A 16,807-nucleotide genomic window follows, 5' to 3' on the forward strand; every position below is an offset into this window, starting at 1 on the left:
GCGCACCTGCGCACCAGTTATGTGCAGCCCTGCATATAACAAATAATAAGTGAGCCGTAAATTAATGCATTTTAAACTATAATGTGACCCACAAAAATAGCCGATAATTTACAGTATAATCTAATTTATATTATTATTAAGCCTAACACTCAGCCAATAATAATAAAAGGAAAAATGGCTCTCACACTAGCAGTGCAATAAGCATGTATACAGGCTAGTATGGCTAACGCTAGCGTGTATGCTAGCGCGAATGCTAACGCATTTTAACGCAGTTTAAACATCTCCAAATGTCAACACATAAACACAATACATGTTACTAATCCTTACCGTCAGTGTAAGTGTTAGGCTTACACTTACACATACAGTCATTGCTTTCTGACGGACTTGACCCTTTTACTCTTCAGGTTGCATCGGGAAAATTAGTAGTAGTCTACTGCCATTGTGGGCGGTGTCCGTCAAACAAAAAACGTAGAGCCAATCAGGAACTGAGAATTTAGTCCAACTTCCTTTTCAATCAAACTCACTTCCTTTTCAATCATACTCTCTCACACACACAACTATTCTTATGCACACACACTATCATTCTGTTTTACACTATAGTCATTCACATTAACTATTATTACCTCTTGTATAAACTATTATTCGGCCTTTCATTCACTGCTATTGTGTTTTACATATATAACTATTGTTATTAACATGAAATACTATTTCAAAGGTTATTATTCTGTCTTACATACATTGTTTAAGCCCCTGTCACACTGTCCCGAAATTGACACCCGATGGACACACGCATATGGAATTGTAAATTTCGCACGAAGATGGCCCCGAACCACACACGAAGGCAACATTTACATTACATTTAAGACATACAACTGCAACGAAAGTAACACAAACAATTATGTTAAAGTACTATGATACAGTACTGATATTTTCAGACTTTGTTCTTTACTTTATCCGTCTTTATATGTAGAAGATATTAAGTTTTCTCCGTCATGTTGTTTCCATAGCAACAACAACTTTCTGTCAACTCGCCTTCAAAATAATATATTATATCCTTTTTAGTTTCACAGAACACAAATTGGGTTATTTACATAATATGTTTACATGATTTTGTTGTGCAATAAAACAACCCGATGGACACACGATAAAGGAAATGTTCAAATTCGGCTCTGATCGTAGCAACATCTGGCCATTCGTGAGGGCATCTTAAGCCATCGTATGATCAATGGTGGAGTTTCTCAGGCTCCGGCATCAACTTCGTGAGCAGTGGCAAAATATTTGGCATGCCAACAAAATTGCCGAAGGACCTTGCGAAGGTTCATTTTCGTGTTGAATTCGTGTGTCCATTTTGCCCTTCGTAAGGCCATCGTGAGGGCATCTTGTTATCATCGGTGCCATCGGGCATTCGCCCCGATCAGAGTGAGGGTGAATGCACCGATGATAACACGAAGATGACACGATTTGACAAGATGCCCTCACGAGTGCCTTACGAAGTTGCTGCCGGAGCCTGAGAAACTCCACCGGCGGTCATACGATGGCTTAGATGCCCTCACGAATGGCCCGATGTTGCTACGATCACAGCCGAATTTGAACATTTCCTTTATCGTGTGTCCATCGGGTGTCAATGTCGGGACAGTGTGACGGGGGCTTTACCGATTACACACATACTACTATCCTCTTTCACATACACTATTATAATGTTCTATTAGATTATAGTTGTTTGTGAAAGACGATAGTGGTGTGTGTACGAGAGTATGATGGTGTGTTTAAGAGATTTTGTTTTTGTGTGTGAGAGAGACAGTGTTGGGAAAGTTCACTTTCTACATGAACTAGTTCAGTTCACAGTTCACACATTTTAAAATGAACTAGTTCAGTTCATAGTTCATAATTCAAAATTTTGAACTAAAGTTCATGGTTTCAAAAATGAACTAATTTATAGTTTATAGTTATTTTTTCAATACGTTGCTGCGAGCTATTATTTGTCTCCTGTACGATGTTAATGGGATTTGGGTGGTAGTGGATCTGTTTTTTATTCGCCACTCGCACATACTGTGAAAGGCAAGTCGTGTGCTTATTCTCAATGGGCTGTTTAAGGTTTGTTGTCGACGTCGTCGATGTACGGACTTGCTTTTTCAAACCGGGCGGACACAGTTTACAGGCAAACGTTTGTTTTTTTCCGGCCGACGCCATGTAGAGTCTCACTCTGAGCGAGTGCTGCTGCAGCTGCTCTCGGCTTCGTCCATACTAATTCATTCATTCATTCAATGCTCGCCGGTTCCGCGGTTCCACATTGTTTGTTGTGAGGAGTCTGATATATTTAGTATATTTATATTTGAGTGCGACAGCCAGGGGTGACAGGCGCGTACGCGTCACAGGCAGCTTGCTGTTGCCAGATTGGGTGGTTCTCCGCATTATTTTGAAGCCTGTTTACGGTGTGTTTTAACTGGGTTTTCGGCTGAAAGGCATATGAAATCTGGCACACTTTTGAACGCCGTTATAATACAGTGCTGAGAATGAACGCACTTTTGAACGCCGTTATACAGTGCTGAGAATGAACGCGTTCTCAATTACGTTCATCTTGCGGAAATACAGTACGTTCAGTTCACGTTCGCCCAAAATATGAACGCGTTCATGAACGGTCGTTCATTGAACGCGTTCAGGTACATCACTGGAGAGAGAATAGTTATTTATGTATGATAGTAAATGAAGGAAGGAATGACAGTACGTCAAAGACGGTATGATGCTGTGTGTGAAAGAGTCTGGTGGTGTACATGTGAGATTCTGATATTGTTTGTAAGACCAAGTATGAGTTGTGAGCTAGACGGCCTCTCATAAGGACTCACTCAACATTTAGTTTTAAAAAAAACGTAAGTGAAAATAAACAGTATTTATATTTAAAATGTTTATAAATATAACAAACCAATGGATGATACACAGCAAACGGACACACTCTTTTGCACGTTGGTAAAAATACCTCCTCACATCTCGTTTTCTGAGGTCAGAATTACTATTTATTATAGGTGTATATACAGTTGAGGCATACATTATTAGCCCCCCAGGAGTTATGGAACATTTTCCTAAAATTCTTCCCAATGTTTCCAGCATTGATAAAACTTGATATAATCAAACTGTCACCAGTGCTATTTAGTAGCTTTTGGTACATTTTGGAAAATAAAATAAGTTTTTAGGCTCGCTTTATATCAAATATAGTGAAAAATGGGTTGGTCAAAAATATTAGCCCCCAGGCCATTAATAGTCAATAGTGTACCCTTTCTGAGCCACAACTGACAACAAGCTCTTATGCGACTTTCACAACAGCGCTTTTCCCTTTCTAGCTCCGAGCGGGAGCTTTTCTGGTTCAGCTCCGGTTTCCCTTTTCTGCTCCCGCTCTGTTCACACCCAGTTCACGCCGCCTAGAGCTGCCGCTGCTGCGTCATGACGTCACCGTTTACGTGCCTGCTTCATAAAATCCAAACCGTGCGGATATCCCTCACATCGACAACAACAACAATGGCCGATTGTATTGAAGCGCTGTTCGCTTCGGTTATCCTCTTACGAAACGAAATGGAAGGCATCGGACGACTTTACAAGGGACGACTTTACTTGGAACTTTACAAACATTACATGCGAAATGCAAGACTTCTTTGTGGTCTTCAGCATCTACTTCAACGGCGAATCTGCCCCTGCCCCCGCCTCGACGTAAGAGAGACGTAAGCGACGCCGCCTCTTAGCTCCGAAGCTCTTGCCTCTAGACCAGCGTTTCTCAAAGTGTGGGGCGCGCCCCACTGGTGGGGCGCAGAGATGTGATAGGTGGGTCGCGAAAAAAAAAACTGGTGGAATATCAACACAACGGCCGGCCCGGGGTGCAAAACGTATCAATGAAAAGCGACCCTCTACCACACAAAACAACACCTGTAGAGAACCCAATTTGTGTTCTTTGAAATTGAAAAGGATATTGCATTGTGTTTGTTACTTTCGTTGCAGTTGTATGTCTTAAGTGTAATTTGGCATGCTTTTATTTTGAAGGCAAGTTTACGCTGTTGACAGTTGTTGTTGCTATGGAAACAAGAAACGTTTCACAGCGGGCGGAACTTGACATAAAGTCCGCGATAATAAAGCCCACCCATTTAGAGGGAAGATATGATTGGTCAATTGTACTGTCATTTGACATTACTCTCGTTCAGTTACTATAGCTGGCCCTCTGTGAATTCATAGCTGGACGTCCAATCAGCTCCTGTCTTCACAGACTCGCAGAGAGGAGCTTCTTTCATTTAACCCTTCACATTCAAACAAACTGAATAGGCAGATTCAAAGGATTTATTTCTTTGGAAATGTTATTTTAAATACAATTTAATCAAGTTATTTTTGGTTAAACTATTGACAAATATTACTAAAAACATATTTAAAAAAAATATATAAAGAAAAATATAATTTGTTTTAATGTTTTTAAATATTATTTTGTAGAATATCTTAGGCCCTCAGAGACAGGCTCGCCACTGGTAAACATCTCTCATACACACGTGTGAAACGCTCTCACAGACACACACAACAGCGTTGCAGTCGGGAAGAAAAGCAATGTGGAGCGAGAAAGCGAGAGAGCAAGAGAGAGAGCACACCTTTATCTATTTAATAAAGTTGTACAAAATAAAGTAAGAAATCATTCCAATGTGTACTATAGGACAGTAAAAAGTTTAAAAGGGGAGTGATTAGTCAAATATGCATAAATAAAAAGAAAGAATGCTAACTAGGTAACATAAGATAAGAATAAACACGTTTAAATGAGTTGTTGTGATCATATTCTAAAGATGTTTGGATAATTGAAAAGTATACAGCTCCCTTTCATCTGAGTGTTGAGAGCTGTATCCATAAATTCATGTTGGGCTCAAAGTAGGGCTGCTCGATTATGGCAAAAATCATAATCTTGATTATTTGGGTCAATAATTGATATCACGATTCAAAATCGTTTTATTTCGATTATGTTGTTTTCATAATCGTTGCAAGCCAAAATCGTAATTGCGATTAAAATACGATTTAATTGAGCAGCCCTAGCTCAAAGTGCACCAGATTGATGCATTCAACTTCAACATTTAAAAAATATCTTCCTGGGGGTGCATGCCCCCGGACCCTCGAGGATGTGACGTCCACCACCAAATAAAGCAGGTTAAAATAATTAAATTGCATACATTTTATTTTAGTAAACACTGAAAACGGGTCCCACAGACCCAAACAGCACTCAAAGGTTAAAGGTAGCATATAATAATGTTAAAATGTGCTAAATATATACACTGCAAAAAAAAAAAAAGAGGAGTAAAAGTAGCTCACGACTTGTTTTATTTTTTGAAAGTAACCCTCATCCTAAAAAAAGTTGGAGAACCCTGTTATAGAACGATACATTTGACAATTTTAAGCTTGGCCTACCATTTTATTGGAGCGATGAGGAACAGGTGGGGCTTGAAAAGGCCCACCTGTTCAAAGTGGGGAATAACAGAAAAAGTTTGAGAACCACTGCTCTAGACCAACAATTTTTTGGAGCTGGAAGTGAACCGGATTCCGGAGCTAAGAGGCGGCGCCTCTGCGGTGTGAACAGGAAAAACCGGCACTTTTCAGGCTCCATCTCCGAGCCGGAGCTGAAAACGCGTTGGTGTGAAAGGGGCATTAGAGTAGTTCTTTACTAGGTTGGCACAGGTCTCTTGAGGGATTTTGGCCCATTCTTCCATTGCAAATTGCTCCAGCTGGTCCAAATTGCGTGGTTTCCGAGCATGGACATTCACTTTGAGCACCCGCCACCGATTCTCAATAGGATTAAGATCTGGGCTCTGTGCGGGCCACTCCAGCACCTTGGTTTTGGTGTCCTTTAGGAACGGTTGGACCAATTTTGATGTGTGCTTTGGATCATTGTCTTGTTGGAAGACCCAGCGACGACCTAAGCGATGACTAAGAGCAGATTTGTTCATGTTATCCCTCAAAATGTCAACATAATTTAAATGTTTCATGATGCCTTGCACCCGAACAAGGCTCCCTGTGCCTGAGGCTGCAAAACAGCCCCACAGCATGATGTGTTCTGAGGGTTGAAGGCCTCTCCCTTTCTTCGACAAACATAAGCAGCATCCATGTGCCCAAACAGTTCCAGTTTAGTCTCATCAGACCAAAGCACAGACTTACAAAACTCATCTTTACCTTTCAAATGTTCACGGGCAAACCTCAGTCTGGCTCTGATGTGCCGCTCTCTGAGTAAAGGGGTTCTTCTGGGACGATGGCCCTGAAGCCCACCACGATGAAGAGCCCTCACAACTGTGTTCCTTGAAACATCAACTCCAGAAGAGGCCAGGTCAGCAACAATCATCTTGGCAGATGTCCGGGGATTCTTGCTGACATCTCTGACTATTTGCCTCTCCAGAGTTCTTGAGATCTTGCGCTTTCGACCACGCCTAGGTTTGTTTCTTACATGATTTGTCTCCTTGTACTTCGCAATGATGCAACGTACAGCAGTTCTAGACACTGTGAAGCGCTTGGAAATAGCATTATAGCCTTCCCCCTTATTATGAGCCCCCACTATCTTCTTTCTGAGCTCAAGACTGATTTCCTTTGTCTTTGGCATGGTGAGTAGGAGTAGTAGTATAGTCCCTCTCAATAAGGTATTCAAGTGCCTGTTTCTTGGAGTCCTTTTATGCTGATTGAATGCTCAGGTGTGGTTTGAAAGCCGATTGGGTGATTAGGTGTGGTTTGAAAGCTGATTGATTGATTAGGTGTGGTTTGAAAGCAAACATTCACATGGGGGATAATATTTTTTGACCAACCCATTTGTCACTATATTTGATATAAAGCGAGCCTAAAAACTTATTTTATTTTCCAAAATGTACCAAAAGCTACTAAATAGCACAGGTGAATGTTTGATTACATCAAGTTTTATCAATGCTGGAAACCTTGGGGAAATGTTCCATAACTCCTGGGGGGCTAATAATTTAGGCCTCAACTGTATATTTATATAAGACTTGGCTACTGCCTGACTCACTGTCGCTGTTTTCCTCAGATTATGAGAAAGGAACACATGTGTGTCTGGGATAATTAAGGTCTGTGTTTTACAACGATGCCGGCATTCGGGAAGCTACGCTCCGACAGCATGGATGTGGAAGGCAACTTTTTCCTGCGGAGTTTGCATGTCACCTTGTGGGGGTCGTCTTTCACACGCTCAAAAGGATCCAAAACCTTGGAAAAACAAAATACCTTAATGAAGAGGAACAGCTCAGATTGAAGTTTAAGGGGTTCTGAGGTTGAAGCCTCAAAGCATAAGCAGCGCCAAGATGGAGCTTTCTTTCCTGCCGATAATACACTCGTGACAAAAGGAGCTCCAACAAGCCGTTTAGGACAGAGTGAACACACATACTATACAGAGATGCTGTATGAGAAACCAATGCGATTTCGAAGCACAATATAAATCTATTTTAGTAGACCTCATCAATGGCATTATGATCAGTAGAAATGGCCATGACAAGGGACCTTTAACACTAAGAAATTAAGCTATGGGAGTTTACGATGTGTCTTTCTCTCCCCCATCCTCAGATACTGGATAAGTTGTTGGACAGGGAGAGTCAGACCCATAAGCCCCAGACTCTGAGCTCATTCTACTCCAGCAAGCCAGCAGCTGGCAGCCAGCGCAGCCCTTCCAAACACTCTGCTGCCAGCCATAGTGGGGTGAGCGGGGCAGCAGGGGGCGTCTCCAAACATGGACCCTCCTCTTCCTCTGCTGCCACTGTGGCAGCCTCCTCCTCTGCTGCCACGGGATCTGGGGAAGTGGCGCAGCAGGCTGATCTGAACCCAGTGCAGAACAACACAGCCGGAGAGAGCACTGCTGAGCCCCGGGAGCATGGTGAGAACCCCTCCTCTCATGGAACACTGTGGAGCCTCTAAAACTGTCAAATGAAATGCTTATTCCCCCTCTGATTTTAATGTTGGTTTAGCAGTGGTGATGACGCTGTGGTAACATCGTACTCTTTCCTCACCCTGTCAGATGGGCCTGCTTCATCAGCTGAGCACCAGAATGAGATGGCGCCTATTAAGGCGGAGGCCACGGTGCCCAGTCGGCTGGCTCTGGGGGCCCGCTGCGGATACAGCCAGCGCTGCTGGGGCTCGCCTGTGCGCCAGAAGAAGAAACACACGGGTAGTGTGCTGTTGAATTGCATTACATGATACAGGTGTAACTTAATGGGTGCCCCTAAATAACTTGGTAGTCCGCCAAATGAGAAAGTGAAAGTTAGTTCTAGTCGTGTTTGTGCTCTTTGTGAAATGGTTCCAATAACAGCTGTTTGTTGGACAGGCATGGCGAGCATCGACAGCAGCGCTCCAGAGACCACCTCTGACAGCTCCCCCACCCTCAGCCGCCGGCCGCTTCGGGGCGGCTGGGCAGCAACATCTTGGGGGCGGGGCCAGGACAGTGACAGCATCAGCAGCTCATCATCTGATTCACTGGGCTCCTCCTCCTCCAGCGGCTCTCGGAGGGCAGGGGGCGGGGCCAGGGCCAAGAGCACGGACACCAGCAGGTAAACACACTTCTTTCTCCTGAACTCACTCACACAATAGCCGAGTATCTGAAGTCCCATCAGCAGATTAAAGTCTACTGTGACTGACAGCAGCAGGTGTTTATTACGGAGGCAAACGTTTGTACTTACACCAGGGGTCAACAACAGTCTGCTGTAGACAACTATTCTCCTCATTTGACCATTTGATGTCCACACTACAACAATAGACTGATGACTTGTATCAGGCCATACCCTGTTTTAAATCATATTCCCCACAGTAACTGTGTTTACATTCTTTCATTGACTTTGTGATACAGAGCGATGGTGGGCTATGAACCTACTTATAGAACTGGAGTCACATCCAGGTAACTTCTATTTCTCCTTGTCTCATTACTTCTTTCATTCACTGTGATAGAGAGCCGGCCTCGCAGGCTTGCGGTGAAAATGTATTTGCTCGATATGTGTTAATGAAACGGAAAATATACTGAGCCTTCTTTAACTTCCATAATGTTTTCTTCACTCTCAACTATCTCCTCCAGCATCTGAAACTGTCTGAGCTCAGCAGTCACAGCTCTTGTGGTGTCCAGGTGGTACATCTATAGCTGCCGTAGCCCCTATGTGTAATTACATTTCGGCCACACAAAACTCTGCAGTCATAACGTAACCCTTAAAGTACAACTCTGACCCCCTAATCCCACCAGGAGCGTCTGCGGCTGCGGCGTTTTTAGCGATCGCGGCCACTCTAGTCAATGGGTGCTATTCCACCAGACCCGCTGCGCCGCGGCTCGAAGCGTCCCAGAAGCTCCTCGCCGCAAGGAATTTATATAGCATGAATCCTATTTTTGACCGGCGCAGCGCAGGCAGGAAGTGGAACGTTCATCCGGCCCAGGCCCATCCCCGTAGTCTTTCAAGTAGGAGAATACATGCCAGCGTTCTCCTCCGGTTCACAGGCACTGTACATTATATATATATATATATACAATAATTATGATGATGAATGCATATTTTTTTACCACTAAAATACAGCAACACATCTTTGATTCATGTCGTTTATAACTGGAATATTACAATTATTATTAACTGTGTCTGTAGTCTACAACACAACAACATAGGAAATAACAACAATAAACACGATTTAAACAGACACAAACATAAACCATTTAACTACGTAGCCTACTACTTGTAGAAGTACAAATATCCAGGAAATATTCCAAAATCAACAACAACTGCGAGGCTGCACACACGACGCTCCGCTTCCGCAACGTTTTGAAACGCGCCTGGTGGGTTATGACGCAGGAGGAGGGCGCGGCGCAGCCGCAGCACAGCGCAGACTCTTCCGGTGGGATCAGGGGTAAGGCTGCAGCCACACGAGTATGGGCTCAGAACAGTCTCATAATCCACACATGCACACAGGAGTCAAACTTGTATTTCCGGATCCACACTTGTGTTTTCAATGCACACACAAATGTGTTCCGTTTCATATACATGTAAATAAAATCCAAATACAGAAAAAAGTTTTACATATGTATTTTTGATCCTCACATATTTGTTTTCCGTTTAAAACCTCTGAACCTGCAAACACAACCCGCTTCCTGTGCACGGATCGCTGTGCATTCATGTGTGGGTTCTTTGAGACTCCCCTGACGGTCAGCCGATTCGTACTTGTAATTGTTTCTATCTATAGCCAATCAGATGTCTCCTCCATTCTAAGCCAATCACATGAGCGCGCCCCCACGAGGGTAGATTTCTTGCGTTCATGACGTAGCGCTTCATGTACGCATTTTGCGCTGTCCGGTCAGCTCGCTAAACAGAGGGCAGAGCATCAGGTGATCATGCATCAGGTGACTCAGCAGATGATCTGATCTCTCTCTCGCGTCCGGTTATACCTCACTCGCGTTTGTTACCTTTTTACTAACGGTATCTCGGCACCGAAACCGTAGTTTCGGTTACACACCAGTGGTTTCTGACTTGGCTCGTTGTCAGCCGGTAACCAGCTGCCCAGACATTTCGAGGGGAAAAAGGATGGAAACGGGGCGTTCGGGTGCCGTAGGAAGGACCTCCGTTTATTCACGTTCTTACATTACATCAGCCTTTATAGAGAGCACCGATCACACTCACAACAACTTCATACAGACATAAATACAGCAGCTGTATTCGCCATACAGGAAACACACATTTAAAACGGTTTTGCCTGCCGTTTTTGTGTACACAAGCATTCATCAATGGTTCGGAAAGTGGCGCTGTACCTTAATAATATAAAGGCTTGTATTTGCGTGCATTTCCTGTCCGGAAAGTGGCGCTGTACTGAGAGTGGAGGTGTCCTCCATGGACCTGTCAGCTCCGGACAGCGCAAAATGCGTACATGAAGCGCTACGTCATGAACGCAAGAAATCTGCCCTCGTGGGGGCGTGCTCATGTGATTGGCTTAGAATGGAGGAGACATCTGATTGGCTATAGATAGAAACAATTACAAGTACGAATCGGCTGACGGTCAGGGGAGTCTCAAAAAACCCACACACGAATGCACAGCGATCCGTGCACAGGAAGCGGGTTGTGTTTGCAGGTTCAGAGGTTTTAAACGGAAAACAAATATGTGAGGATCAAAAATACATATGTAAAACTTTTTTCTGTATTTGGATTTTATTTACATGTATATGAAACGGAACACATTTGTGTGTGCATTGAAAAACACAAGTGTGGATCCGGTGTCAGTACCAGATGTGTTCGGGGTACCAGATATGTTCGGGTGTATTTCCGTCGCCACCGTCATCCGTCATATCCGTCTACTCACCTCCCTCTGCTCCCTGCGCTCTGCTGCCACACACCGGCCGTCTGCGGAACTGCAGCCGGAGGAACTCGGGACAGCTTGTTATGTGTGGGGTGCTATGGTGGGGTCCCATGTACTTGTGCACATAAATAATGTTTCTAATTATTTACAATTCAAAAATATATATATTCTGCGTTACTTTAGCCAACACTTTTATAAGGCCACTAGATTAGATAATTACGAAATGTGTAGATAGAATACATATCTTTCAGGTTGTTATTTTGTCATTATGTTTCATGTTTTATTTACCTTTTAGTATTTTTATATAGTATCTGAACTTTGGAGAGGAGTTGGGAGACACACGACACATTAAATCACATCTACAGATCAAGATAAAGCGAATGGAAGTACTCCCATACTCATAGCGTGAAAATGTTTGTGAAAACGTGTGCAAAGTCTCCGAAAATTCTAAAAATAAGCTCACATTTGAATTCCCCATAAAAAAACAAATCATTCAGTAAAAACAAGGCCCCACTGATCATCTACTCTATAAGACGATTCCAGGGATGTCTGGCTTGAGTTTCTACCACCAGGGAAAGTGGACAAAAGTGCCCGAGATCAGCCTCTTAATTTACCCAGGGCCTAGTGCTTGGCTTTGGGCATGAAAATTCAGGAAACTCCCCTGAGTATTTTATTAAATATCTGAACTTTGGAGAGGAGTTGGGGGACACACGACACATCAAATCACATCTACAGATCAAGACGAAGCGAATGGAAGTACTCCTAGTGTGTGAAAAGTTTGTGAAAAACGTGTGCAAAGTCTCTGAAAACGGAGCAGTGGCTGTGATGCTAGCTTTGCGGCTAGCAGTTAGTTGTTGTTGTTTGAAGTTGTTGCTATGGAAACAACATGACGGAGAAAAAATGTATATCTTCTACATATAATAACGAACAAAGTAAAGAATGAAGTGTAGGCTATGCCTGTTTGAAGTTGTTGCTATGGAAACAACATGACGGAGAAAAGTATAATCTTCAACATATAATAACGGACAAAGTAAGTAATGAAGTGTCGGCTATGTTTAAATGTTCGGAATTTGACCATCATGGCCCTCTTGAGTTGCGGTAAAATATGACTGATGACGGATGCGACGGAAATACACCCGAACACATCTGGTACCCCGAACACATCTGGTACCTACACCGGAAATACAAGTGTGAATCCTTTTGCTCGAACCGCTGGAGACCCTGTAGTACATATGCCGGGCCTGTAAGTGCCTCTGTACTTCGGCCACAAAATACACCAAAAGCAGCGAAGAAGACTTCTCGCGCATGCATGGTTGCCCTTCTGTTTATTCTCCGCGCTGGATTAAGCAGCAGAGGTGGGAGTTCGCCGGTCAACATGTCCGTTAAAGTTTAAATCTTCCAGACAAAATTAGAAAAGTACAGGTCTAAGTTCTTCTTTGTTATTTATTGAGCTTTAAAACAAATGAATAACGACTCTATATAATAATACACGGAGTACGGAGCCTCTCTTTTCCTCCCCCTCTCCTGACAGCCAGTCAGTATCCGTGGTCTCATGCAGCTGGCTGATCCAGTAATGAGTGAGTGACCCGACAGTCAAAATAAACATGTATAACTAGTGTAGGTAGTTTGAGAGGTCATTAAGGTGTGGTGATCTAACTTGAAGTGGGTGTTTCGCTCCATCACAGCGGGCGGAGCTGCAGGTTGTCATGCCGAGCTGCGTGTCTCCTCTCCTGTCCGATTAGACTTCACTCGCGTTTATGTCCATATCGATCAAATCTAGCTGGAAGCTCCTGCTGGGTGCACTGTCCTGCGAGATACCGGGACCTGGCTCGAAACACTGGGGCTATTGCGTCATCGTTATCAGGAAATGATCGTATAGGCGTAGACACGGAGCCGTTTGGCACCCCAGAGCGTGTCGTCCGCAGACCTACCCACCTTGGGACCTGTTATCTGCGTTTCCCTGTCGGCCTCGTGTGGCCGAACTGCCTATCTGATAGAGAACTGTAGCGGATACGACCGTTATTGTCCTCGTGTGGCTGCAGCTTAAATCCACCACAATAAAAGTGACGATCACTGCTTAAAGTCTGGCTTCAGCTAAATGGCCAAACTGATGACCTGAGTAATCTGTGGCAGAATGCTAATTGAGAGCTAATGCTAGCAGAAGGAGAAATGACATGTTCACAGCTTTAGAAGACACGCCTCAGATATCAAGCAGAGATCCGTTCACAATGAAAGCCTTTAGGACACACGCATGAAATATAAACATTATCGAAGTGATGATGAGCAATGAACTCTCTTATGACCTCGGTTTGCATGTACAGTAGGAAATCTGCCAAGTGATATCAAATAATTTTAACACCGTTCATCTTGTTGTCTTCTGCGATATGCTTTCAGTTTGTTGTTAAAGTTTATTTCCAGTTATTTCTCAGACATTCAAAGCAAGAGCAAAATATGAAAAATGACAGACAACATAAGAAACAACACAGAGAGCCTACAGTCGCATGACGACTGAGAGGACAGGAGAGATGCTGTTGAGAGGCGAGGTGAAGCTAAGATGGAGTAGGACAGGCTTGCCTGCTTTGTTGGGCAGGTTTCCTGAAAACAAATCAGATGTTCACCAGATGTGTGTTTTATTCTGAGCCCCTGAGATGAATCTAATTCACATGTGTATATTTCCCTGTGTTCAGGTACAAAGGGCGGCGTCCAGAATGTCACGCCCCCCACGTGCCCAACCAGCCGTCAGAGGCAGCAGCACATTTTTATTTTGAGCTGGCTAAGACAGTGCTAATCAAAGCTGGAGGAAACTCCTCCACCTCCATTTTCACCCAGCCGTCAGCCAGCGGGGGCCACCAGGGGCCCCACAGAAACCTGCACCTGTGTGCCTTTGAGATTGGCCTGTATGCTCTTGGCCTCCACAACTTTGTTTCACCAAACTGGCTGTCCAGAACCTACTCCTCCCATGTGTCCTGGATTACTGGTGTGTGTGACAGAAGACATGAAGAGACACACTTTCATTGTATTTCATGTGTTCACAAGTTGAATCAGTTCACAAGTGTCCTACCTCCCTTACTTCCTCTCTTACTTTCTGACTTCCTACCTTCCTTACTTCCTTCCTTACTATCTCCCTTACTTTCTTTCTTCCTACCTTACCATCTTCCTTCCTTCCTTCCTTCCCTGCCAGCACACTGTAACCTCTCCTCTTCTCTCAGGCCAGGCAATGGAGATCGGCAGCGCAGCCCTCAACATTTTGGTGGAGTGTTGGGACGGACACCTCACCCCCCCCGAGGTAGCATCACTTGCCGACCGTGCGTCGAGGGCCAGGGACCCCAACATGGTGCGGGCGGCAGCAGAGCTGGCCCTGAGCTGCCTGCCTCACGCTCACGCTCTCAACCCGAATGAGATCCAGAGAGCCCTAGTGCAGTGCAAAGAGCAGGTACACCAAGGCTCTGCTTATACACACATATACACATATACATATCAGGGTTTCCGTTAGCCGGTAATTACCGGTTTTTAGCTGGTAAAATTTATAAAAAACCGGTAAATTCAAAACCTGACGGTCAAAATGTCTGGTAATAATTAGGGAGGCTCCGATCGATCGGCCGCCGGTCATTATCGGCCGATATTCACTCTTAATAGTTTGATCGGTGCTCTCTATAAAGGCCGATCAGGAGAGCTGGATCTGATCGATATGGACAGAAACGCGAGTGAAGTGTAACCGGAGAGAGAGAGAGAGAGAGATCAGATCAGCTGCTGAGTCTGACCGAGACACGCAGCTCTGCAGGATCACCTGAAGCCCCGCCCTCTGTTTAGCGAGCTGCAGGAGCTGCTTGAGAAACGGACGTGCTGTCAGGAGAGAGAGGGAGGGAGAGGGGAAAAGAGAGGATCCGTTTCTCCCGTGTTATTATTCAAAGTTGATGTAAACTTCTGAATAATGTACGTTATCTACTACAAGTAGTTTGTTTGAATGTAATAATCATGTTGTTTGTTGTTTGTGGAATCATTTATTGAAAAATGAATCTGAATTTTTCGATCTGTTACGATTATAAACTGAAGCAATATAAAAATGAGCCCCGTGAACTGAGTTTTAAACTGAAGCATATCTGCTCATAGTCCGGTAATTACCTGCTAACGGAAACTCTGCTACACAACTCTTATTATTATTATTGAAATACGACCGGTAAGTTTCAAATTAGTCCGGTAAAATAAATTCTGCCCGGACATTTGACCGGCGAGAAAAAATCCTAGCGGAAACCCTGATGTGTATATATAGATATATATTTATGAGCCTTCATAGTGTAGCAGGATGCCAGGGGTTTTGGGAAATGAATCCGGGTATTGCAGTTTTATTAGCGGTAGCAGAATAATATACAGTTTAGAAAAGCCAACAGAGGAAGTGTCGAGCAACACAATCGAATGACTTCTGTGAAGAACATGCAGATGGTTGGTCTGATGATCATCTTGAGTTAATCCAGCAACATAGTATGTGCATCTTCTAATTTCAAAATGTAATAAAATGAAACAACAGATTCTAACTGACAGCTGGGTAGTGTTTCCATAGATGGATGCTTGTTTCCCTTCCATCACCTGAAGTCTAAAAGGTATTTAGCTTGGCTCTTATTATGGCTTCCCTTCTTTCTCCAGGACAATGTGATGCTGGAGAAGGCCTGCATGGCAGTGGAGGAAGCAGCCAAGGGTGGGGGGGTGTACCCTGAGGTCCTGTTTGAGGTGGCCCACCAGTGGTACTGGCTGTATGAGCAGTCAGTGGGTGGGGGCTCAGGCCAGCATCGGGAGACGTCAGGGCGCTGCGGGGCCAACGGGGGCTCGGGCAGGAGGCCCCAGGAGTCCAGCTGTGTGGTGATTGACACCAGAGCAGGCATGGAGTCTGCTGGCGTGGCAACAGTCACCGCCTCCGTCACTGCAGCAGCCGTGGTCCCCGTCATATCTGTGGGCTCCACCATCTATCAGTCCCACATCATGCCGGGGCAGGCCATGGCTCACCCCCACAGCCAGGGGCTCCACCCCTACACCACCATTCAGGCCCATCTCCCCACCGTCTGCACCCCCCAGTACCTGGGACACCCTCTGCAGCACGTCCCCCGGCCCACCGTCTTCCCTATCGCCGGAGCTGCATATCCACAGGTCAGAACAGCTCACACGTTAATCAGCATTAATCTGCTCACTGTTCCTTTTTATATACTTACAATTGATTGATTTGTTAGTTTTTTGCCGATCAGCTCATTTTTTTTCATCAACTACTTGTTTCTGTTTTAGTGCATTTCCACATTGGCAATTTATATTAACTTTTAAAACTATAGAAATTTGAAAAATAAAACAAATATTCCAAAAAATCTTCAATACTTCAAATCAAATCAAGTTTTATTTATATAGCACATTTATAAACGATTTTTGGTCGAGCCACTTAGCTGCAGAGATGGCAAAAGTACACACATCCTTTACTCAAGTAGAAGTACAGATACTCGTGTTTGGTATTTTGAGCAAAACA

General features: G+C 44.2%; 1 protein-coding gene across 1 annotated transcript in view; it reads left to right on the top strand.

Annotated features, from left to right (window-relative positions):
- Nucleotides 1–16,515, top strand: part of zswim8 (zinc finger, SWIM-type containing 8) — a 44,943-nt gene extending 28,428 nt beyond the window's left edge. Inside the window, exons 16-22 of the mRNA XM_034101146.2 lie at nt 7,561–7,867; nt 8,009–8,161; nt 8,315–8,537; nt 8,834–8,881; nt 13,992–14,281; nt 14,514–14,737; nt 15,946–16,515. Of these exons, the coding sequence (XP_033957037.1) occupies nt 7,561–7,867; nt 8,009–8,161; nt 8,315–8,537; nt 8,834–8,881; nt 13,992–14,281; nt 14,514–14,737; nt 15,946–16,515 (1,815 nt within the window). The remainder of the gene's footprint in view (nt 1–7,560; nt 7,868–8,008; nt 8,162–8,314; nt 8,538–8,833; nt 8,882–13,991; nt 14,282–14,513; nt 14,738–15,945) is intronic.
- The last annotated feature ends 292 nt before the right edge of the window (nt 16,516–16,807 follow it).

This window comes from Pseudochaenichthys georgianus, chromosome 15 (genome assembly GCF_902827115.2).
Source record: "Pseudochaenichthys georgianus chromosome 15, fPseGeo1.2, whole genome shotgun sequence".
Taxonomy (NCBI): domain Eukaryota; kingdom Metazoa; phylum Chordata; class Actinopteri; order Perciformes; family Channichthyidae; genus Pseudochaenichthys; species Pseudochaenichthys georgianus.